At 37.3% G+C, this 24,935-nt stretch overlaps 1 protein-coding gene and 1 long non-coding RNA gene across 2 annotated transcripts in view; one reads left to right on the plus strand and one right to left on the minus strand.

Annotated features, from left to right (window-relative positions):
• The window catches only part of LOC127661424 (uncharacterized), a 359,800-nt gene that overhangs the window by 230,710 nt on the left and 104,155 nt on the right, over positions 1-24,935 (plus strand). The gene's annotated exons all lie outside the window — the stretch shown is intronic.
• Positions 25-12,901, minus strand: eif3m (eukaryotic translation initiation factor 3, subunit M). Its single transcript, XM_052152116.1, has 11 exons — positions 12,765-12,901; positions 12,319-12,451; positions 12,101-12,239; positions 11,855-11,978; positions 10,981-11,075; positions 6,999-7,082; positions 6,821-6,920; positions 6,663-6,744; positions 2,266-2,409; positions 2,048-2,108; positions 25-224 (listed from the first exon to the last, which is right to left on the minus strand). Exons 1-11 carry the CDS (start codon positions 12,804-12,806, stop codon positions 101-103), a joined length of 1,128 nt encoding a protein of 375 aa, XP_052008076.1. The 5' UTR covers positions 12,807-12,901; the 3' UTR covers positions 25-100.

Here is a 24,935-nt window from a genome sequence, read left to right on the forward strand (position 1 = left end):
TGCTTACAGTAAACAGTGTAAAAAAACTCAGCACAATCAAAGATGGTCTTCATTAGGCTTTTATTGTATGTATATAAAAACTGAAACAGACACAGCAGTGTCAGGCAGTTGGAGAGAGCGTCTGCAGACTGCTCTTTACAGTGACAAGATTCTGTTTCCAGGAGCTCAGTGTGTCATACAGCTGCTGCCACTGTTGTTTGCCAAAGGTGCGATGTGTGCTGTGACTGCAAGAAGTGAGACAGAAGAACAAATGTTAGTATGGCTACAGTAGTAATATTATCTGCTAACAGAATCATTTAAAACATATCAACTACGGGTTGCTAATGCGCACATACCGTCCATGGTTGCTGGACTACTGTGTGCACTGTTGTTATTTCCTTCTTCCTAATATATTAATTTCTTTGTGTAAACAATTACTAAAATTGGTTGACTAAACAGTAACCAGAAGAAACTGCTTTCTACCATTTAAAAGCACAAAATCGTTTTTAATTATTTTTTACTAATTTAAAAGTTGTGTGAAACGAAGTAAATATAGAGCTAAATAAAAGAAAAAGATTTATAGCAAGTTTGTGTATAGGTTGTTTACTATTTAAATTGTGTGATATACCAGCATTGGCCATTAAAAAAAAAGATATCAATCGACCAATAATTAGAAGGCATGTCATTAAATATCAATATATTGATTATTAATCAGCACGTTATTTTATCAATATATTTTTGTAGTATCGATACATTAAAATTAGCAAACATTTAAATTAGAAGTCTAATTTGCATGCTTTCCAATTTACTCAATTGGCCTTCTGTTTAACAGGTTGGCGTAATTGTGATGGGAGACCACAAGAGGGTGATATAACATTTACTGAAGCTGGCCACAAGGGACAGGTATCACAACATATGATGGGTACTGATTCAAAATTATTATGCAATTTCTCTATGTATCTTTGAAGAGGTTTCATTCAAGCTGTCAAACCACAAAGACATACTTGTAACTGAAAATATATTGTGTAGCTATATGAAACATACATTTACACAATATATCATCCAGTGATGGCTAGAGTAAACAATCTTTGTCCTTTTATAATGATTTGGGTCAAATTTAGTTGTGCTCTGTGGCACTGCAGATTTTTGAACAGCCTCTGAAGATGGCGAGCCCGCAGCGTGTGTGTACCGTCATTGAAAATAATGGTTTCAAATTTTAGAACCAGCCATGTTGTCAAGACACGGCCGGTATGTGATGCCCTTTAATTTACCCTGCCACACACACTACCAAAGTTGTGTTGAGAAATAACTTTGAAAAGACAAAGACAATTGTGCAACGAGTAGCAACGAGTAGCTCGTCGTCAATCAAAAATCCAGATATAGGGGCCTAGGTAGCGCAGCATGTATTGACACCGACTACCACACCCTGGAGTCACGAGTTCGAATCCAGGGTGTGCTAAGTGACTCCAGCCAGGTCTCCTAAGCAACCAAATTGGCCTGGTTGTTAATGAGGGTAGAGTCCCAAGGGGTAACCTCCTCGTGGTCGCTATGTGTGGTTCTCGCTCTCGGTGGTGTGCATGGTGAATCAATCAATCAATCAATCAATCAAATTTTATTTGTAGAGCGCCTTACAACAGCCAAAAGGTGCACAAGGCGCTTTCCAGTAAAAACACCAATAGACAACAGTATATAAAAAACATAAGTGTACATAAAAATAGCAATCGAGTCAAGTCAGAGGCTTGAAGTGTGTGTGGATGCCACGGAGAATAGCATGAAGCTTCCACACGCGTTATGTCTCCGCTGTAATGCGCTCAACAAGCCACATGATAAGGTGCATGGATCGATGTCTCAGATGCGGAGGCAACTGAGATTCATCCTCTGCCACCCAGATTAAGGCGAGTCACTATGCCACCACGAGGACCTAGAGCGCATTGGGAATTGGACATTCCAAATTTGGGAGAGAAAAGGGCAAAAAAAACAAAAATCCAGATATATTGAGAAAATATTCAGATTATCGATGCGTGAAAAAGGCATCGATCCCAAACCTAGTTAGAAGGTCATGACTTACCTCACTACAACCTTCCTTTGTGTCTGGTCAATCTTGCAATAAACCATTTTGGTCCGAACAACTAAATAAATCAAAGAACTCATTAAGTACATATAAAACCACTGTTTTCATCTTTACTCAGACTAGCAGGGTGAAAATACTATGGTGCAACTAAGTGTATCCCTAATATATTTCTTTGAGCAGGGTATAAAAATAAAGCCACTAGGCTGAGGGTGTACCATCAATGACAAAGGGCTCCACATCATCAGCATCGATCTGCAGCTCCTGTTGCATGAGGTCAAAAGAGATTTCCTTCATCTCCACCGCCATGCCCATGAATGTCAACAGCCTCATTTTGGACATGTTCTGCTCATGAGATAAACCTGAGAACACAACAAAATGCAGCACAGTTCTAAGTATGGTTCGTAGGTACACTTATGGCATTCAACAGCACTCGGGTGAAAAAAGACTGAAAACTTTGTAAAAAAAAAAAAATTATAATGTAAAATGGAATTTAATTTCCTCATTATATAAGTTAAGCATGTATTTTTTGTCCACATTTCAAACACGTTGAATCAATTGTTGTAGTGTTGTGCAATTCAAGGTTTAGAATTTGAATCTTTATTGTAGAATTTGTTTATTGAGAAATACACTGGGAAATTACTTCCAGAAGGCAGGATGCAGAAAAAGTGGGCAGACAGTGTTGCGCTTTACTGGGATGTTACTAGGCTGTAGGTGCAGACTATTGCTGATGTTCACTGTAAATATTCACAGTTTCACCCTCTCAACAGAAAATCTGTTTATATTAATTACAAAAATATCAAAATTAGTAAAAAGCTAATGACCCATTCCATGTAGGATTTAGAGGGAGGTGCTGCGAGCTATATCAACATTTCATTGGAATTAGTCTGAACTGGCTGTCGCTGGTCAGTGGCAGGGAGGATCCTACTCTAATTAACATCTGCCTTTTAAAAGAAACAAACCGCTGAGTCTCAAATTCCACCAGCCCACAGATTACTGACATAAGTATGTGCTTGTGCTGAACAGTCCAGAGCATTTAAAAACAAATAACAATGAGCAGCAAATGAAAGATGGATAAAATAACACTCATCTTATTGAATGTTATTCTAAAATACAGCAACATTACTACACACAATAAAAGTAATAGTAGCTTTTAAAAAAGGACTTTTAAAGTCCTACGCACACAGGACAGTTATACTCTTTTATACCAATTAAAACTGTGTGTCACAGGATATTATCAAGGATGCATAGATACAAAATGTGTATGCAGATATTAATATCTGATTATGTAGAACCAAATCTGCTGATATAGATAGTTTGGTAGGTTTTTTTTTTGTTACCTTGTTTCAAAGCACTGATACTTACACTACATCAAAAGCAATTTAAACAATAACCTTTTCATTATGTCTCTACATGTCCTTCCATGTTTCAGAATAACTGGTCACAGTTATAAACTAAACAAAAAAGCACATTAACATTGTAAACTCAAATTATCTGAATTCCAAATAGCCTCTTGTTAGGCTCACAATAAATTGGTACAATTTCTTAATTTTCAGAATGTTACATATTCCAGATAATTAGTGGTGCTTGCAAAGCATCACTATTGTAATCTCACATACTTATTATACTTTTTATTTTTATTTTTATTATATCTCTTAACAAAACTTCGGCACCTAACTCGTCCCGCACCGTTTGGCGTAGACCCACGAATGAGGTATCAAATCGAACGGCCTATTGAGGACACGTGTGCTATGACTTTTATAAGCGATCGGGGTACGGTATTTGCCCCAGGGGCAAAAAAGCGGCCGAAAAATCCCATAGACTTAACATTGAGACAAACTTTGACGCGTCACAGCTCCAAGCGAGGATTTCGTAGAAACGTGTGATTTGCCACATTTGAAGAGGCTGGCAGGCTCTGTAAGAGCATACCTCAATATGGGGTAAAAGTTGCACCCCTGGGGGCAGGAGCTGCCCAAAAATGCCCCAATTGACTTATAATGGTGTAGGACGGCCCATGAAATGAAAAGGCATAGGGATTTGTATTGAACATAGCTCTGGATCACAGTGTCATAGAGACGAGGGGTGGGCTCATTTTACTCAGACAACCAATCAGTCTCTCTGGATCATTGTGAAGCTATCAAGCCACGCCCTAGCAACCATTAAGAGCACCTTAGCAACAAGTCCCATAGACTTCTATTGAAAAAGATCAAAGGGATATCTCCGGATAGAAGTGTCATAGAAACACAAGGGTGGTCTCGTTTGACTCGGGACAGCAAACAGCCAATCATGCATCACTTCAACACTTCCTAGCCCCTCCCTAGCAACCATTGTCGAGCACCTTACCAAACAAAATCCATAGAGGGATATCTTCCATTCTGAATGTCACAGAGGCATGGGAGTTGGTTTGTATCATTCATACTGACAAGCAGCCTTTGGAGATTCATGATTGGCAGCTGCCAAGCCACTCCCTAGCAACTACACAGAGTACCCTAGCAACCGTTTAGCAGTAACTATATCTCTGCAACAGAAAATCAGAGAGACTTCTGGGTTGATTTATTTCAATCAGGATGGCAAGGAGACTTGATAAGTATCACTATGTTAACTGCCTAGCAACCACATGGGGTTACCCTAGCAACCGAGTAACAAATCACATATCTCTGCATCAGAAAAACGTAGAGACTTCGGGGTTGACTTATTTCAATCAGGATGGCAAGGACACTTCATTAGTATCACTATGGTAACTGCCTAGCAACCAGATGGGCTTACCCTAGCAACCGAGTAACAAATCACATATCTCTGCATCACAAAAACGTAGAGACTTCCGGGTTGACTTATTTCAATAAGGATGGCAAGGACACTTGATTAGTATCACTATGGTATCTGCCTAGCAACCAGATGGGGTTACCCTAGCAACCGAGTAAAAAATCACATATCTCTGCATCACAAAAACAGAGACTTCCGGGTTGATTTATTTTAATCAGGATGGCCAGGAGACTTGATTAGTATCACTATGGTAACTGCCTAGCAACCAGATGGAGTTACCCTAGCAACCGAGCAACATATCACATATCTCTGCACCAGAACACACTACAGACTTCCGGGTTGACTTATTTCACTCAGGATGGAAAGGAGCCATGTATTGTATTACCTTGGTAACTGCATAGCAACCACACGGGCTTACCCTAGCAACCGAGTAACAAATCACATATTTCTGCACCAGAACATCGTACACATTTCTGGGTTGGTTTATTTATGACCATAATTTTTGATATTTTCAAGTTACAACATGCTGTTTGACGAGTTTTGCCACGGCAAGCACCACTCACATTTTCTTCAGGAAATGTACCCATCTAGTTGCTTTTATTGTACAATACCAATGTTTGGCAAATACATTGGTACATCGTTATATATCAAATCAAATCACTTTGTCACACTACCATGTACACAAGTGCAACAGTAGGTGAAAGTCTTGTTTGGCAAATACATTGGTACATTGTTATATATTATAATAATAAAGCTCTTATTAACATTTTGTTATAGTGACAATCTCTGTCCCAAAACCAACCGAGCTGCCTAGCTAGACAGTATTTTAAGGCATCACAAGTTCACTCATAACACAAAGGCTGTTCCTAACAATAGGCAGCATAATTACACTTCATAAAGGTGCAGTCACGTTGACCTTTATGCGGCAAAGTCATTTTTTGGAAAGAAAATAATTTGGTTCAGTTTTTTGTGTTTTCTGAAAAACTGAAGTAACTGTACATTATCCTCAGAGATCACTGGCAACTTCCTATTGGTCAACATGTCGAATTCACCTGTCAAAGTTTACCAAACCTGAACTCCACACAAAAGCTGTAATGGCAAATTCTTCGGCAAAGAAAGTCCGGCATTTAATGCAGTCCATTTCAATGGGAATCTGTGCAAACGTGAATTTCACATTGATTCCCATTGAAATTACTATAATCTGTCCATGGAATTTCACCATGATAAAAGTAAATGAGACCGCACCTTTGTCTCTGCATATTAAACTGGGATAGGGGAAAGTACACTATTCAAAATGTTTTCATCATGTTTGAAACATCTGCGCTTCCATGCATGCAAAGGTAAATGTGGTCGTGCCTTTAAAAGAGGCAGTGCATGTATTTTCACAGAAGACAATTTCAGAATATTTCCATATTTTAACAATTCCACAATAACAATTCCATATTTTTTTATAAACAGATTTGTTTTTGTTCTCTTACTTCATTGGTAATTTAAGTTAACCCCAGAAAACGCTTACTTTCACAATCAACATGAATAATAATCAGTCTTCATGATAGGTTACTTTCCATTTGCTGAGGAACATGTCTGAATCAGATCCAAGTAGGACAATGGCTTGTCAGTTCTTGAAACGTGAAATTAATAATATCATCAGCCGAAAAATTAGCTAGTGAGATTCTTACATTAGTGCTTCTATGAATTTTCAAGATCAACTTTTTTTTGTACACTACAGGTGATGGCAGCACATACTACTAAAACACAGCAGCATTAAATGTTTAGTTACAAGCGATTGGGAAATGTATTATATGTGAGAGCTGTTCTAATCACAGATAATGTTCTTTCAGACAGTACTCACCAAGAGACTCAATGAAATCTTTGTTGCTCTGGTAGAATTTGACATATGCGGCAAGCTTCGCGCTAACAAAGATTGTCAGGAGCTGGAATGAGACAGAGGTATGTTCTCAAAAGGACTTGTAGCAAGAACTTCTATGTGAATATAATGTCTGTACTTACATCGTGGATGAGTTCCCCCTCCAGGAAACGGACGGGTTTCAAAGCCAGGAGATGGTCAAATAGAAAGGTATTTGGGTCTTTCAGGGCCCGGACAATGCACCTGGGAGAACATGACGGTTGTACACATATCAGTAAAGGAGTATGAGACTGAGAGATAAACAGTGAAAGAAACTCGTACCTGTGCGCGTCCACTCTGGCTTGTGAAGCATTGTCCTCTGTATAACTACCCAGTAACTCCACCATAACTTTAGCTGCAGCCTCGCTGTAAGTAAACAAATTATAATTAGGGATGCATGATATACTGGCAGCCTATATATTATTTGTCAAAAACCGGGAATATAAAAATTGTATTAACACGGCGATAGCGAAATTATCGCAGATATGTTTGGCAACAATTTTATAGTTTATTTGCTTGATGCTGAAAAGTTCTCAGCATTCAATCTCTGAGCGCATTTCATACAGAAGTGATCACCCCTTCAAAGACTTTCCACTTCATGACAAACACAAACCACTGCTGCACTCGCAGTCTAACTGCTATCATAAACTTAACAGCATTTATACAGAGATTTTGGTTTTTATCCTGTGCTTTGTTGTTTAAGGTTCATTACATGCTGTTAATTTATCGCCTCATTTTGGTTTAATGCATTATTACAGCTGTTACAAGTTTGTTATTCTCTATGTTAGCGATTGGGATATATTGGTGGTGGGATTCATCTGAATTACCATAAATACTCATATAAATGGGTACAATGCAATATAAATGTATTAACTTAATTATTAGTCATTTGTTAAGCGTGTCATTTATTTCTCATTCAGATCAGCATACATCTGTAATATAAGCAGTGGTGGACAGTAAGGAATTAGTTTTACTTACTGTACTTAAGTACATTTTTCAGGTATCTGTACTTTATCAGAGTATTTTTACTTTAGGTAACTTTTACTTCACTACATGCAAAAGCATAATATCTTAATTTTTACTGCACTACATTTAAAAAAATGTGCCATACCTCGTTACTTTGAAATTAATAAATAGCGTTAAATTAAAATAGACTGGTAGGTCTTGTTCTCGCAGACTATATCTGTAACCCAAAAACAAATGCGGACTCATGAGAGTTTCTGCAGAACGAGGGTTACCGTTCAGATATAGCGTTGGCCAATGCATTTGAGTGCCAAAAGTCAATTTTAAATGTCTCCTGCGCCTGCCTAGCAAAATACACGATGACAGTTTCGGCTTTCAAGAACTCGCCATAAAACCTGAATACATTAAGTGAAGTAATTTTTAATAGTATATTAATAAAACTGCCACAAATATACTTGCTTGCTAACAGTAATCTTATAAATGCACTCTGGCCAATGTAAAGTAGGTTACAGTGTAATATAGGATATTGAGAGAGAGAGCTATATAAAGAGCCGTGAACGGTTTGTTAAAGAAAATACATTAATCTCTGTTTTAGGAATTATCAAATCATAAAACGAATGCAAGGCTAAAGCATGAAACCAGATTTGTCAGGCTTTATTGCAATCTACAGTCTCATCTGTTTAGCAACTTTGATCATTAAAAATTGTAATTATTAAACACACGTTGACCTAGCAGTGTATGTTGTTCTACAATTATTTAAACAGTAAAACAATTATGAAGCACACAATGATTGATAAAATAGCAAAGATGTACTAACTGGCAATTTACAAAGATACCAACAGATATTGTAATAAATAAATCGTAAACAATTTAAACACAATCTGCACTGACCTGACATTTATGAAGAATACTTGTCCTGAGAACACATGTGACCCTTTTGGTTAATGTCTTCATTATTGGTGACCCTTGCTTTAATGTATTATGGTTTTATAATATGACTAATCATATAACTCAAATAACGAGACTGTACCATTGCATTCACAAAGTTGCACTACTGTTGTATTGTTTAGTATGGTGCTGTCATATTACAATTTATACATGGGAAATGTATTGTATATTTGCAAATTGTTTTACTAGCAATTAAAGATCATTCAATTTCAGGTCAGGACTACTTCAGAGACCATCAGCGAGATGAGATCATGTCCCAGACACCGGATGAAACACTTCTGATGAAAAGGACTTCTCTTCAAGTATAAAACACATACAGTCAGGAAAGTGCCACACAAACGGTTATTGTGTATGGCAGTTTTTCCTTAATAAAAAGCTCTACTATCTGTGTGCATGCAACCTTAAATGTATATGTGCAGGAGGATAAAGCATTAAATTGCAAAAAAATATTAAACAAAAGCCTTAAAGGTATAGTTCGGACCTAAAGAGCTGAAATATTCTACTAAAAATCTTCATGCTCTGCAGAAGAAAAAAGTCATGCACATCTGGGATGACATGAGGGTGAATAAATGATGAGAATTTTGATTTCTGATGAACTAACCCTTTAATAGACCAGTAGTTTTTACTTTTGATACTTAAGTACATTTGAAAGCAAGTATTTTATACTTTTACTCAAGTGGAATTTTAAAAGGAGTAAATTTTTTTTTTTATATTTCATCAGTGTATCTGTACTTTTACTCAACTACAGGATTAATGTACTTTGTCCACCACTGAATATTAGGCACATTTCTGCTTTGTTACATCTGCCAAACCTTATATCGCTGGAGTTAAGAATCAGATTGTCATGTCCAAGCTTTTAAATAACACATACAGTGCATCCAGAAAGTATTCACAATGCTTCACTTTTTATTTATATATATATATAATTTTTTTAATTTATTTATAAATTTGCAAAGATTTCAAACAAACTTCTTTCATGTTGTCATTATGGGGTATTGTTTGTAGAATATTGAGGAAAATAATGAATTTAATCCATTTTGGAATAAGGCTGTAACATAAAAAAACATGGAAAAAGTGAAGCGCTGTGAATACTTTCTGGATGCACTGTATTTTTCAAATGAGTAACTTTTAACAATTAGCCAGAAGTTCCAGGTTGAAAGAGTACAAAAATGTATTTGAAAAAATAAAATAAATTGGTTATAGGTAGTGTAGTCACGGTATAAAAATGTCAGTATTCGGTACAGACACCAGTGAAATTTCACAGTTCTCGATACCACAGCACAAATATGCTAATATGATAACATGCTACTGAGTTTAGTTGTTATTTTAATAATTATTATAATTTTCCAAAACTCCATGTTTTAAAGTTTAATTTAATTTCATCATAAAAATGTCTAATCACTTAATTCTTAAAACTTTTAAGTGAAAACGAAACTTTCAATAAATTTTTAGTTTTTTCAAACTTTTATTCAACAGCTGTCTTGCTTGTTATAAATTTCTTAATTATTATTATTACAGTGAATATTTCCTTTTACTACACAGTTGTTATATATTTCTGTCACAATTTCTTCAATTTCAGGCATCTAGCTTTTATTATGATGTAGCTTCACTTTTCCGGATAAATAGTTTGTGACATGGCCCAGTGTGATTATTGAAGACTTTTACGTCACGTCTGAAATCTCATCTGTTTACACTGGCCTTTGAGTCTGACAAAGGAAATGCAGGACAAAGTTTTGGAGTGTTTGTATTTCAGATTACTGAATTTGCATATGTGGTAATTTTGAAAATATTTTCAATCAATATAATTTTTTTTAGATAAAAGTGCAAATGCCTATTTTAATTGTATAAATATATATTTTACTTGTGCTGCGTGGTTCAAAATAGATATGTGCTGTGCTCTGCCATCTGAAACACCACAAATGATTCTCAATGTTTGTGGAGTTTCAAGTGTTTGAGCGGTCGGATTTATAGATTCAAAGTATAAGAAAAAGTCACGATTTTAATTTGATACATTCTCCATTTCAGTGTAAAAGAAGTCACGCATCCAAAATAAGCCTGTGAGCGTTTTAAAGCAGTCGTTATCATACTGTGCGCCGATACTGAACAGAGTCGGTGCTCGGTACTACTGGTAGTGCAGAAACACTGGTACAGTTGCATCCTTTTAATTTTAGTATCGACTTGTTTCCATAGTAAAGGTACTTTTGACAACACTAGTTATCAGTATCCGCCACAATCTGCTGTAAATTATCAGTATCGGCCCAGGAATTCCATATTGATGCATCCCTTATAAGAAAAATCTGATGAACATTGTCGTACTAAAAATACAATCAGTTAAATGTTCTCATTCAGGTACCTTTTCTTGCAGTCCACAAGTGCCTCGTACACCAGCCTGAGAAGAGTGTGTTTCTTCTCTGTGTTCAGATTCCAGTCTGTGATCCACTTACGCACCTGCACAAGACACAAACACCAATCGTGTTTACAAAAAACACTTTTTAACTTGATTACATTACTTCCTAAATTACATTAGTACCACAAAACAAATAGTTTTAATAAGTTAATATACTATATGTGTGTGTATATATATTATACACACACATAAATAAATACATACAGACATATTGGGGCTTTAAATCAATTAAGAAAATTAAATGAATTAATTGGGTAACACTTTAAAATAAGGTTCAATTCGTTAACATTAGTTAATGCCGTAGGTGTCATGAATAAACAATTAACAATGTAAATTTCTTACTGTATTTGTTAATATTAGCTAATGTTATTTAATAAAAATAAAACAGTTCAAAATTTGTTGATAATGCATAACAAATACTAATACCACTTTTGACTTAAAAAAATGTATTAGTATGTTTTAATTAAAATTAACAAAACAAAACAAAAAAAGATTTAATTACCATTAATTACATTTAGAAAATAAATACATTTAATTCAGAACAACATATAGTGAAGTGATGAAAACTTACAATAGCACAACGCAATTTAAATAATATATAAACTAAATAATTCATGACAATGAAAACAATAAGTTTTTTTTCACATTATCAGGTTACTGGCAATTGAGGTAAGGGAAGTCAGTGCTTAATTTGTTCTTTTTCTTTTGATTATGGGTGAAATATGATCCAGACATTATTATCAGATATTACATGATGTGTTTTGGGGGCAGGAATCTGAGAAATTGATCTGTTCTGAAAGTGTGACGCTGATAGTTGTACCTGATCCAGGTCCGTAGGCATGAATGCAATGGCATTACAGGTGACAGCCACCTTAATCAGACTGCAGTAGACGGTGTACCTCACTGTTGTGTTCTCATCCATACCGTGAAACAGGTTGCTCAAACTGAATGAAGGAAATGCACAAACACATACAATCAAGACATCTTGCAGTAAAATGTAAAGATCATAGTCTAAATATTTCAACAATACAATAAGAAAAGATGAGGTCGAGCAGGTGGTACTCACAGCTGCATCCTGAGTGAGGGACGTTCACCCTCACGGAACTTCACCAGCTTCTCACATAAACTCTCAATGAGAGCCTCCTGCTTCTCTGTCTCCAGAATCAGCAACAGGGACACAATGCTGTTCATCACACTCTCAACATCTGCAGAGGAACCCATAGATGTTATGTTATATTATACATTATATTAGCGCATTCCTTCTAAGTTTGTGGGATTTCATACCTTTGTCATCGTCTTTCAGACAAATGTCACTTGCTTCGATGATCTGTGCCAGATCGACATGCAGCCCTTCTTCTGAATTCTCCTCTGAGATCTCAGCTCCTTTAGACTTCAAATAGGCTCTGAGCTCCGAGGCCTGAAAATTATCAATAGAACTAAGTTGAACTCACCTCTTACCATAGAAAAACATACATCCTGACGAGTGTTTGCTTCAATGCAACCGTGAAACAAACACCCAATTAAATGCGAAAATCGAGTAAATATATTCCTGTCTGTTTAATTGTCATAATACTCACAACTGTATCAGATCATTGTATGTATTGAGAGCAGCTAAAGGCTAACAGATGTTAGCATCTAAAAAGACTGATGAAACATGTGGACGTCTTCTTCTGCGTAATTCTGAGTGTATGGAGGTCAAAACAGCTTGTTTAAAATGCTTTAAAACATACCTGGTCCTCCTCTGTTATATCAATAAACGCAGGGACGCTCATGTTTGTTTTATTTTAAGGGCACAGATGTAAATCCACGCTCGCAGCCTGGCTTCAGAGGCCGGAAGAGAGCTCGCACACGTGCTGGTGGTGCTGACGTACTTCCGGGTCACGCACTTAAAGGGGCCACATGGCTGCATAGAAAGACAGTTGCTCTGTTCTTTTTAATGGCATTCATAAATAAGTGTCGTTTATGTAATTTAGATGATCTTATTTATATTCTTTTGACTGCTTCAGGGTGCCATTTTGCTTTATTTATTTATTTATTCTCCCCAATTTGGAATGCCCAATTCCCAATGCGCTCTAGGTCCTCATGGTGACGTAGTGACTCGCCTCAATGCAGGTGGCAGAGAACAAATCTCTGTGTCTGTCAATCTGCACAATTTATCACATGGCTTGTTGAGTGTGTTACAGCGGAGACCTAGCACTTGTGGAGGCTCACGCTATTCTCTGCAGCATCCACGCACAACTCACCACATGCCCCACCAAGAGTGAGAACCACATTAAAGGAGGTTATTCCAACCTGACTCTATCCACCCTAGCAACCGGGCAAATTGGTTGCTAAGTACTCAGCATGCCCTGGATTTGAACTTGCAACTCCATGTGTGGTAGTCAGCATCTTTACTTACTGAGCTACCCAGGCCCCATTCTGTTTTGATTTATTGTCCCTACAAGCCTTTTTTAATTTCTGAACTAGAATTTATTTAGATATTTTTATAGGGCAAAAAAATACAGTAAAAAAATGTCAGGGTAAAGTAACCATCTTGAAGAATGTCTCATAACCAAGAAAAAAGTCTCATTAAAAGGCTGAAATTATTGGGAAAAAATTAAATTAGCTACTTAAAGGTGCAGTGAGTAACTTTTGGCTTTGTGTCATCTTGGACACTGACACCTAGCGGCTTACATGTAGCATAATTTAAAATCAATAGTTTTCAGTTTCAGATGTCGTTGTAGAAATTTTGTATTCACAATCAGCCATGATTACTTTAATCAATGAGTGAAAGTGTCAAATAACAGGATGATTACCGAGATTAAGAGATTAGTATTCGGCTGGTCATGTGATTCTAACATGGCAGCCCCGATGTGTGGACAATCTCCATAAAACAGCTTAGTCTTCATAGTGGTCATGATTTCCTATAAATATATATCAGAATTACAATTCATGTCTTTAGGAGTTAAACTTTTTTAAAGAGGAGAAAAGTAGTAGGTGCACCTTTAAAAAGACTTAAGGCACGGTTACATTTACCTTCACACAATGAAATTCTGGGGCCAAAATAGAGCTGTTTAGCCGGGATGTCCATTTGTAGGCAACCCCAGAATTCACCCTTGGTTCCCTCTGGATTTTCCTATAGGTTTTTATAATGGGGTGTTTTAACATATGAGTAAAATAAGGAATTCTCTTCTGGGTTTTTGGACTACAACCTGAACAGCTTTATACAGTAATCTTTAAAAAAATCGTTTCATTTGACCATTTTTAAGGACATGGAAAGGCTTGGTTATGTTCATGTAAAAAAGTAAGTGTACACTTACATGTAGCTATTCAAGGAAAAACCCTAATCACTTTTCCTCTAAAATTTTTTTACTCACAAATAAATAAATACATTTTGAAACATGTATAAAATCATGACTACTCAGATGCGATGAGGACCTCATTCATATCAGTAACCTAATAAAAGCTAGTTTATTTTAAATTGTTAGAATTACCAGTAGAATAATACTCAATAAATCCCAGTAAGCACCCTATTATTGGACACTACACTCATGAATTAAAATAATCATGGCTGACTGTGAAAAGTGAATTTCTACAATAGACCTTATTCACAGCAGCGCCATCTTTGGGAACGACAACAAGGCTGTGAGGGATAGACGTACAGTCTCTTCAATGGGTTATACTGCAGTTTAAAGTGTTTTTGGATCGTCTGCGGACGAAACATTAAAAAATTGATTTTTCAAGAACATTTAGTAGAAAAAAAAAACTCCACACAACATGAGTTGTGGAAAATCATATGGGATCTGGAGGCTTTATAAAGATTTATACCATGTGTGCCACTGAAGAAATGTACATCTATCCCTGACAACCTCATTGTCATTCCCAAAGATGGCACCAGTAAATGAAAGCTCATCAGTAAATGAAACCTATTGCATTTGAGTGATGTTTCATCCACGCCCATAGATGTCAGTGTAAGTCCAGGATGACAAATTCCAAAAATTACTTATTCCAAAAAAGACGCAGAACTAGCGATGCCCGAATCACGCAATGAATCACTCTTAGTTTGTTAAGTGCTCAAACGGGTTGGCAAAACAGTCTGAATCAGTTCACGATTCACTAGAAATCATTCAGACGTCTCTTGCACAGACTAAATCGTTTGAAGCAGTTTCTCACACCATAAATCAGTAATGAAATTATAAAGAACATTAAATAGGATACCCATACTCTTACCCCTTGATGTTTTGGCCTCAGCCCCATATGTATTAAAATCCTAGGAAAGTAATGACATTTTTAGAAAATGGTATGCTACATTTTTCAAAAACCGAATACACATTTATAAAAACTAGATTTTATATTATATTTTTATATATTTTTAATGATATGACATAATTTGCCATTGACCCATATGTTCCAATATTAATTGTAATGTAAAAGAGTAGCCTGTCAGTAACACGTTTGAGGTCTTGAAGAACAATTTAAGATAATTATGTATAAATTTAAAAAGCCACTATATCACACTCAGAAATCTATGATGGCCACATATCAAGCTGCAAACAATTCCAGTCCACTGATATTCCTGTGTTGGATGAAATGCTTGCATTTAAGACCTTTAGGCACACATCCTTTTGCCATTTCTTGCGCAGCCAAGTCAAGAGAGAGGAATTAGTGGTAGAGAATTCAAGTATAAGTATGTAAAACCTGAAGTACTCTACAGTCACCAGGTCATTCTGGCTTTAAAGTTTAGAGTCATATAACATAAATCCTCTGGCCTTAAACAAAGTCTAATTTTCTCAACGTCTATCAATATCAATCTTGCAATTAAGAGATTAAAGCTAACATTACCTTGGATACATAAAACAACAAGGGTGACAGTCATTTGAAAGTTAGATAATCGTTTTACATTCTTTGAGCTAGTATAGGACCACCTCGACAGTTCCTTGTATTCCGGATTTATAGAAGTCCCACAGGTCAAGGCAATATCGTTACCCACTCCTCAGATATTTCTTCCAGGACTTCACTATATCTAATTGGGGCAGGGTAGGGCATTCTTCTTCTTCTCCAAAGAGCTGTTTATAGAAGAGAAAGATCTTATATGAAAATCTTTCTGGGTGTTCAAACACACTAGTGTCCACATCTAAACATCTAGTGTCCACATCTAAACTGAGGCTGGATGTATACTGCTGATATTTTACATAATTCAATATATATAGTAGATCATGTGTATTCAAATAAGAACATACAGTGGCCCAAAAAAGTAACTGAAAATTTTAAAGCAAAAATTATTTCATGACGTATTTTCACAATTTAGGCTTAAGTTAGCCTCATGTTTTAAGGCATTAGATATTCAGTATTGTTCAAATTGAGGCAAAACAGTATTGGGACCATTTTTGTCGTAATGTGATGAATTTACACCTGTGGTTTATTCTGCATGGACACCTGTGTGAAAATAAGTGGAAATGACTTTGAAAATCCATTAACATTTACTTGAGGAGTCACGTGACGCCATGCAAGGAGCGGACGTGTGATTGGCGAGCTCTGGGCACTTTGCTAGTTTGAATAATATTTGTGTCATAAACATAATTTTCGAAGAAGACAATATGTCAAAGAATTTCAAATCCTCATGCTCTGGAGATATTAAAAGGCACTTACGTGCTCAATCGGATTCCACTCAGCTGCAGGCCGAAAGCCCCGGACTCAATTCAGATGGTGAACTGAAAGAAATCCGGCATGAATTGATGAATTTGTCTGCAATGTTGAATAAGTTTGTTGCAGACTTGGAGGATCTTGGTGTAATACTTTGATCGATTAATTGCTTGGAGACGAAATTCTCTGAGTTGGTTACAAGGTTGTTGGATGTCGAGACGGATCGTTTATCTGGAGTCATTGGAGAGGGAATTAGCTGCTAATCTGATAGCGACCAAAGTAGATTTGGAATGCATTTTGGAAAAATTGGAAGACTTTGAGAATCGTAATTGGCAAAACAACATCCTAATTGTTGGAATTCCCGAGCATGAAGAATATGATATATGAGATATGGTGAAATTCCTAGATGGGCTCTTCTCGAGTCTGCTTGACAACAGGCCATAAGCTGGAAATCGAGCAAGCTCACTCGGAGATCCGCGGATGGAGACAGGCCCCAATCAATTCTAGCCAAATTCCTGAGATCATCCGATCAAGATCTTGTGTTACGTGAGGCGAGGAATGCTCTCTTGGAAGAACCACAGCATTTTCTTTTTCCCATACTTTGCGAGTTCGACAAGAGAGAAACGTGAACGATTGAGGGAATGCAATGACTTTTCAACCGGGTGCCTTCCAGTGGCCTAAACAGGGCATTCATTATTTGGGTATTTATTCCAAGCTAATTTGTGTGATTTAGTTAGAGTTCATTTCGACCCTTTAATAAAGGGTCTTTGAATTTTGGAATGCAATTCATTTAAATACCTTTAACCTTCCCAATCATAGATACATGTAATGAAGCCCACCTACGGGCTATCTCCCTGCAGATGCCCCCTCTCTTATTTCAAGCAATTTGATAGCATAGCGAAGTCCTTAATTTTGAATGGTAAGCATCCTAAGTTACATTTTAATAAATTACATAGGCCAATTGACAAAGGTGGGCAAGGCCTACCTTAGATTTTGTTTTATTATTATGCATTCGGTCTCAGACATTTGGCTCATTGGACACTTGCACCTGAGAGAGCCCCTCTCTGGTTTCGTATTAAAAAGGAAGTTCTTGCTTCTATTTTGCCATTGCAAAGCCATTCTATCAAACTAACTGGAGAAGTTGAGTGACATCCCGTTATCTCACATTTGCACATGGTTTGGACAAAAGTGTCCAGAGTGTTTAATTCAGACATTTATTTAAATGTTGCCTCAAGCATATGGCTGAATCCTAAATTACGTATTAATAAGTCGCTTTCTGTTGGTCAGAGTGGATTGGGAGGGGGGTTACTACACTCAGTGTCCTATATGAGAGGTGTGCTGAGATCTTTTGAAAATTTGGTTCAACAATTTAAGATTCTCAGATCTCAGATCTCTTTAGGTATTTACAGTTGCGCCACCTGTTCTGTACTATTTTTGGGAGTAGCATACACCCCCTAAAGCGGAAGATACTCTGGGAGTGGTGATTACTGCTTTTGGAAAAGGTCATGAGACATCAGTGTATTACTCCCTGCTAATTCAGAGTCTGGGGGACAGAGCTTTAACTTCTCTCAAGAGATTATGGGAGAAAGATTTAAACTTGGTATTGGAGGAGGGAGTGTGGGCTTGGATTCTAAAAAGCCTCAAGTCTAAACCTAGAGGTGCAAGGGTCCATCTGATGCAATTTAAGATTTTGCATCGATTCTACTGAACCCCCTCTAGACTGTATAGGCTTGGTCTTGAAGACACACCAACAGATAACGGGGACACAACAAAAGGTTTTTTGGGGCTGTGTAAAGATCCAAGAATTTGGGAGTTCACAACTTTATGTGTGAGGTGTTGGACACTTAATTTTAATTTGGCCCCATACTCTGTATCCTGATAGGATGGCTGTTAATACTGGGGACAGATAGTCATACAGGAGTCATAATTTGCAGAAATATCTTGAGCCAAGAAGTTGGCTGGGGCACCCTCATCTAGGGCAGTGGTGAGCCATGCATTTAAAGTCTAGGCCTTCAGTGTGATTCATGCTATTAAGAAAACACAGCTTCACAATGAATAAGACACTCTATGACTTTGGGCATCATACATTATGTCACAGCTAACTAATAATACCAGATGACATTTTAAAACACGTCCATGCACGAAAGCCAGAACTTGAAATGACACTTAATGCTCAAGCAAGCCTCATTTTAACTGCAGCATGACTGTTTTGTGAAATGAACAGCTCCTGACCAGACTTTCAAAAATCATAATATTTCAAATGAATCTACCAAGGAGGTCTATAATACCTGGAAAAATCTAATAATATTTGCTATTTAAATGTTGCTTGCAATAAATTTCGTTTCGTCAGGGTACACGGTTATGCTGCTTTCCATTCAAGATTGGATGTGGGAGATTCCTACTTGATATCTCTGATCTCCGACCATAAATGTATTCCATTCCATGATATTTGGAAGATGACATTTAAGGAAACAAAACTGCAATGCTCCCGTTAGTTTAGCAGGGGTTTGACTCTCATTAGAGAGGTCTCCTTGCAACCCAACTGATACACAATGCTGCAGCGTAAGTATTTGCCATGTTTTATACACCTGTTTCTGCAGGTGTTTGTTCCATTTAATATCATGTAATGTGGAAACGAACTCATTTATCGATATTACTTAATAAAGTGAATGTTTGTCACTTACTTTGTATATCTCCCTGAGTGTGGACATGTTTGTGTGACATCATACTCCTGCATCTTATGATGTTTTTGTATGTTTTATGGTTTGAATCAATACAATTTTTATAACAAACAATTACCTTGAGATCAGTTGCTTAAAGGTAACAGCAAAAATGGCTGTGAAAAGGTTAGGTCTGAGAAAGAGTCAAGAAAGGGTCCAATTTGTCCAATGTCACTTGTTTTGATATTTTGTAACTAATGCAAGTTTAAGTTTGACTTAAGTGTCAAAAATGTCTAAAAACAGTTTAGGGTCACTGTATTTGAGAATTTATAAATTGAACATTCATAAAATTTGTAACAAGCCTAATAAAGTAATGATTTTTTAAGTATTATATGATGTAATAATGATTGCTAACAGTATAATCATTTATTTTATTGTTATTAAGTGTTAACAGTTAAAGACAATAAACTATATGTACCTCAAGAGAATTAGGGGGTTTTCAGTATTAACCACCAATGTTTCTGAAATTAGTTGGATCCAGTTTGATGATGCTGGTTGAGTCACAGTTATTGAGTCACAGGGAGCTGTCTGAAATACTGACCAAGTGATATGAACAAGCTCCATACAAGATAATGTGGAAACATTCACAGATTGAAGAAATAACATCAGTAGACAAACACTGCTTTTTGTTTTTTTAGATTGCAGCTTCCACCCCCTCTTTTTAGGGCAAAGTACAAAACTGCTGGAAAAATACCTCTTGAAGTCAAAAGTATTGTGTTTGAATATAAAGGAAGAGACAATGAATTATATGAAAATATTAAATGTTTTTTTTAATTTTTGGATTGATTTATTTGCAACAATGACCTGGCATTTCTTATTTATTGGCAGTTTTTCCTTGAAATCTGTTTTTAGAATGCTCATAAATAATAAATAAATAGATGTGAAAATATTTGGCCCATTTTCCTAACTCTTACAGTTTATTTCTTTTCTATTTTCTATTTCTGTGTTATGAAAAGATTTGACATTCAAGTTTTTGTGTAAAGTGTATGTTTTGAGTACAGGCCATGAGCTATGATTATTGTATTCAAGACTGCAGATTAATACATTGAATTCAACAGCCAGTATGAATTCATTATCTATTTTCATGGATGGAGTAGTAAAGCTGGTTCACAATCTGGTTCCCACAGTCTGTGTTACTGCCTTCCTTTCCTCCCTGTATCAGGATGGTTCTCCTCTATCAGCAAGGTCAGTGACCTCATCAGAAAGCATCACGCCTGAGCAAATCACACACACCCTCCTTGGTTCCGAAATCAGGTACTGTCAGAGTATGTACTGTATTTGATGAAGGACGTACTTCTCGGCCGGTAAAACAGCATGTTCTTTAGGTATACATGCAAGTGGGATTACGGACATACTTCATCCAGGGATGTGGGTATTGAGCTTTGACCCGAATATATGACATAATAACAACAACAGAGAAAATAATCTACTCTTTCTTTTTTACAACATTCTTGGTAAATATATAGCACTTACATTTGAGAAGAGCTGTCCGACTCGTAGTTCACAACCATTCTTTTAAATCCAGCGTTACGTCTCCTCAGTTCCTGAGGGATTATTGGATCGTTAAGTGTCAGCACTACAGAATCTTGCCGGAAACCGTAGGCCACCCGGGCATTTCTTGCTTACTGTTTTATGAATACTAAGGATTTGGACATACTGTATGTATTGGCATACTATATACAGTCGAAAGAAAAGTATGTGAAACCTTTGGAATTAGCTGTTTTTCTGCATTAATTGGTCATAAAATGTGATCTCATCTTCATCAAATTCACAAGTATAGCTAACAACACACAAACAATTACAATCTTTCCGTCACGAACCCCGCTCCCCTGCTTCTCCCCGCATCGTCTAGCTTCTCCCCGCACCCCTCGAGCTTTTCACGCTCTTTTTGCTCGCTCGAGCCCTCACGCCCACTTTGCTCGTACTCGCTCACATGCTCGTAGGCAATCTCCCTTCCTCGAGTTTCTCATGCGCTTCCAATCCCCCAGAACATTATGACCACCTGCACTCGCGTCATCTGCACTCCTGCACATTAGTTTCACCTGCACTCGTCTCATCACCTGTTCATTGTTTACACCTGCACTCGTCACTATATATATATATCACTACCCTTTCGTCTCACTCCCGTTGGTTATTGTATTTAGATTCCCGTGTCTTTGCCCCCCCCCCCGCTATTCTCGTCTAGTTTTGACCCCCCCCTTTGATTCGTTACCCCTTAGCTTGCCAGCTCTCTTGTTCCCCTAGCTCCCCTGTTTAGGCCTTCCCGCTACTCTATTCTGATTACCCCGGCTTTGACCCTCGCTTCCCTCGACCATTCTCATTGGATTTGCCCCTTGTTTATACTTTGATTCCCCGGCTTTTGACCCTACGCTTCCCTCGACGATTCTCCCTCTGGATTTACCCTGTTATGTACTTTTGCCTGCTTTATTTTTATTAAAGCAGTTTTTCCTCCGACATTGTGACTGTCTCGTCTTGTGTGTGTGTGTGTGTGTGTGTGTGTGCGGGTTACACTTTCATGTCTTTATTGAACACATCTGTGACAGGGCGGAGGGCGGTGTTATGAATCAGACGAGTGGGGATCTAAAAGCAGCTTCTTTAATGAGTGAAACAAGACGGTGAACAGGGTAACTCAGAATGAAACAATACAGGGAACAAACAAAACATCCACGTGGGGAAAACAAAACATAAACACTAAAACATCCAAGGAGAACACAGGCTGGGGGAAACATCCAAGGAGAGCAGGAGAACACAAATCATTAGAACATATACTTTTATATTTACCAACATCTACATTCAACGACCGACAGGGACTGAACAAACAACGGGGCTTAAGTACACAGGGAGAGTGATGATCAAACGAGACACAGGTGAGAACAATAAATGACAGGCAATGATGAGGGCAGGGAATTATGGGAAGTGTAGTTTTATGAGAGGTGACAGGTGAAACACTGAGCAGACAACGGGGAATCATGACAGGCGGGGCCGGGTCGTGATTCTATACACCCGGTCCCTTATCAGGCTAATCAAGCCTCCGAGAGGGATAAAGGCTGACTGCGGATGGTGGTGCGACAGAGAGAGAATGTTTACGGGCAGCTGTTCGTCCCATCTGTGTGATTGTGTCTTTTGGTTTATTTCTTCATCAAAATATTATTTATATTGTCAAGTCGGTTCTCACCTCCTCCTTTCCCTTATATCCATTAACACTGGTGCCGAAGACCCGGGAAGAAGGAGGGGCGGCCTGAGTCGGGCGGTGGGGATAAGTGGCAGTGGGGGTGTGGTCGAGCATCCGTCCAGATAGAGGGAAATCGGTTAAGGTGCTTACACCTGAGCTTAACACCTGCCTCTATTTCCAGTGCGCATGGGGAGAGCGGCATATAAACGGCCATACCACCAGCAGAGAGGCAGTGAGTGTCTGGCATAAGGAAGCCTATGATGCTTGTGAAGCTATTGAGTTTATGTTGTGAAGCTAAATGAGTTTGACTGTCTATGTGCCTCTGAACTGTTAAGTCTGTGAAAGTTGTAAAGCATTGAAGTGGTGATTAAAAGCCTTACCTGAGACTGGAAAACCCGCTTCCCTGTGTCCTCCTTCCCTAGCATTGTGGAGTCTTTCACAATTATATATACTGCATGAATACAATGAAATTAACTAATATTGGCCATTATAAGACAAATGGTAAGGGCCACTGTGTTAGGAAATATATTTTACAGTAGTTTTACTCCCACATTTGCCTTGAAGCTGTAGAATCATCAATTGTTATATTATGCTAACTTATAATATCATATTGGTATACTTTATCTAGTAAAATGAATGTAGAATACAGTCAGAAAGCCAGTGTTGCTAAGCCAGTGCTATGGCTTATGAATATTCATTGTCATTGTGGTCGATATAACTTGAAATCTGTGTATCAATGTGTGATAGATATTGTCTATCTGTGTGTCATTGGCAGAAACTCCTGAAAAATAACATGTGATAAGTAACCCTAACCCCACTTGAAGAGTATATCAAACTTGAAGATACTTTCACATTTTGTTCTAGAACATAAAAAGTCAATGTCTTTTAAAAGTTAGGGTTGGGGGCCCGTGCAGACAGATGTTATTCCGAGCTCTGTCTCTCACATACTGGCTGACAATTATGTAAATGAAGGTTATGCCTGAAAATTGCTGGAAAAATCGGGTACTGTAATGCCGGCTTAGTAATATGGGGTCAATTTTAGGGTACATGAACATTCAGAAAGAGCTTGTTGATTTCCTGTGTGATCATGTTGCGTAATAAATGGGATAATTTACAGTCAGCCATTATTGCAAATAAACCCATGCAGAGTGTTACAAGGCTGATCTCCCTGTTGGGTTTATTTTGCGATAATGACTGTCTGACTGTACTTTATCTCGCTTATTACACAGCTAATTACCAAATAAATAAATAAACTTCTTCAGGGTGATCCAAGAGCCCTCCACTCCATGTCGGGATCCTGATCACCCTGTTTATTTTGTGATGCTAGCCGTCTGACTGTATATTATTCCTTTCTTAACTAGCACAATATGAGATTTCTCTGGAAGGTGTGTATGTATGTATGTGTAGGAGGAAACATTGCTGGAATGTGATCATTTCTTGTTTGAATGTCTATAAAAATCCCTTACATGATGACAGCCCTGTTACTTAAGAGAACGGTGCGAGCGCCCTTTCTTGCTGGAAATGTTTATTAGTCACAGTGCATATTCATACCTTATGAAGAAACATTGACCTTTATGTTTTGAGACTTTCAACTAAAATGTACTTAAATATATTTGTTAAAGTTGCCTAAAATATTTGACTTAAAAGGTTAGTTCACCCAAAAAATTGTATTCTCATAATTTACTCACCCTCATGCCATCCCAGATGCGTATGACTTTCTTTCTTCTGCTGAACACAAACAAAGATTTTTGGAAGAATATTTCAGCTTTGTAGGTTCATACAATGCAAGTAAATGGTGGCTAGAACTTTGAAGATCCAAAAAGCATATAAAGGCAGCATAAAAGTAATCCATAAGACCAGTGATATGACCAGTGGTCTTCAGAAGTGATATGATAGGTGTGGGTGAGAAACAGATCGATATTTAAGTCATTTTGTGCATATCGCCACCTACTGGCAGGGAGGAGAATTTGTAGTAAAAATTAACTTAAATATTGATCTGTTTCTCACCCATACTTAATGTATCACTTCTGAAGATATTGATTTAACCACTGGAGTTTTATGGATTACTTTTATGCTGCCTTTCTGTGCTTTTTGGAGCTTCAAATTCTTGGTACCCATTCACCTGCATTGTATGGACAAACAGAGCTGAAATATCTTTCTAAAAATCTTCGTTTGTATTCAACAGAAGAAATAAAGTCATACACATCTGGGATGGCATGAGGCGGGTTTGTAAATTATGTGATAGTTTTCATTTTTGGGTGAACTGTCACTTTAAGCTACCCTTAAAATGTATGACTAAAATACAAAACCTTTCAAGTGGCAGCTGCAAACAAATGATGCTTGAAATTTGTAAATAATTAACTTTAAATTTTTGTAATTGCTGAAAC

Source organism: Xyrauchen texanus, chromosome 21, assembly GCF_025860055.1.
Source record: "Xyrauchen texanus isolate HMW12.3.18 chromosome 21, RBS_HiC_50CHRs, whole genome shotgun sequence".
Classification (NCBI taxonomy): Eukaryota; Metazoa; Chordata; class Actinopteri; order Cypriniformes; family Catostomidae; genus Xyrauchen; species Xyrauchen texanus.

Bases quoted from the DNA above. Each gene is read 5' to 3' on its own strand.
- eif3m (XM_052152116.1), bottom strand. From the start codon at position 12,806: ATGAGCGTCCCTGCGTTTATTGATATAACAGAGGAGGACCAG. The intron at 12,452-12,764 runs GTATGTTTTAAA...GATAATTTTCAG, and splicing joins ATATAACAGAGGAGGACCAG to GCCTCGGAGCTCAGAGCCTA. The intron at 7,083-10,980 runs GTACCTGAATGA...GTTTACTTACAG, and splicing joins CTTGTGGACTGCAAGAAAAG to CGAGGCTGCAGCTAAAGTTA.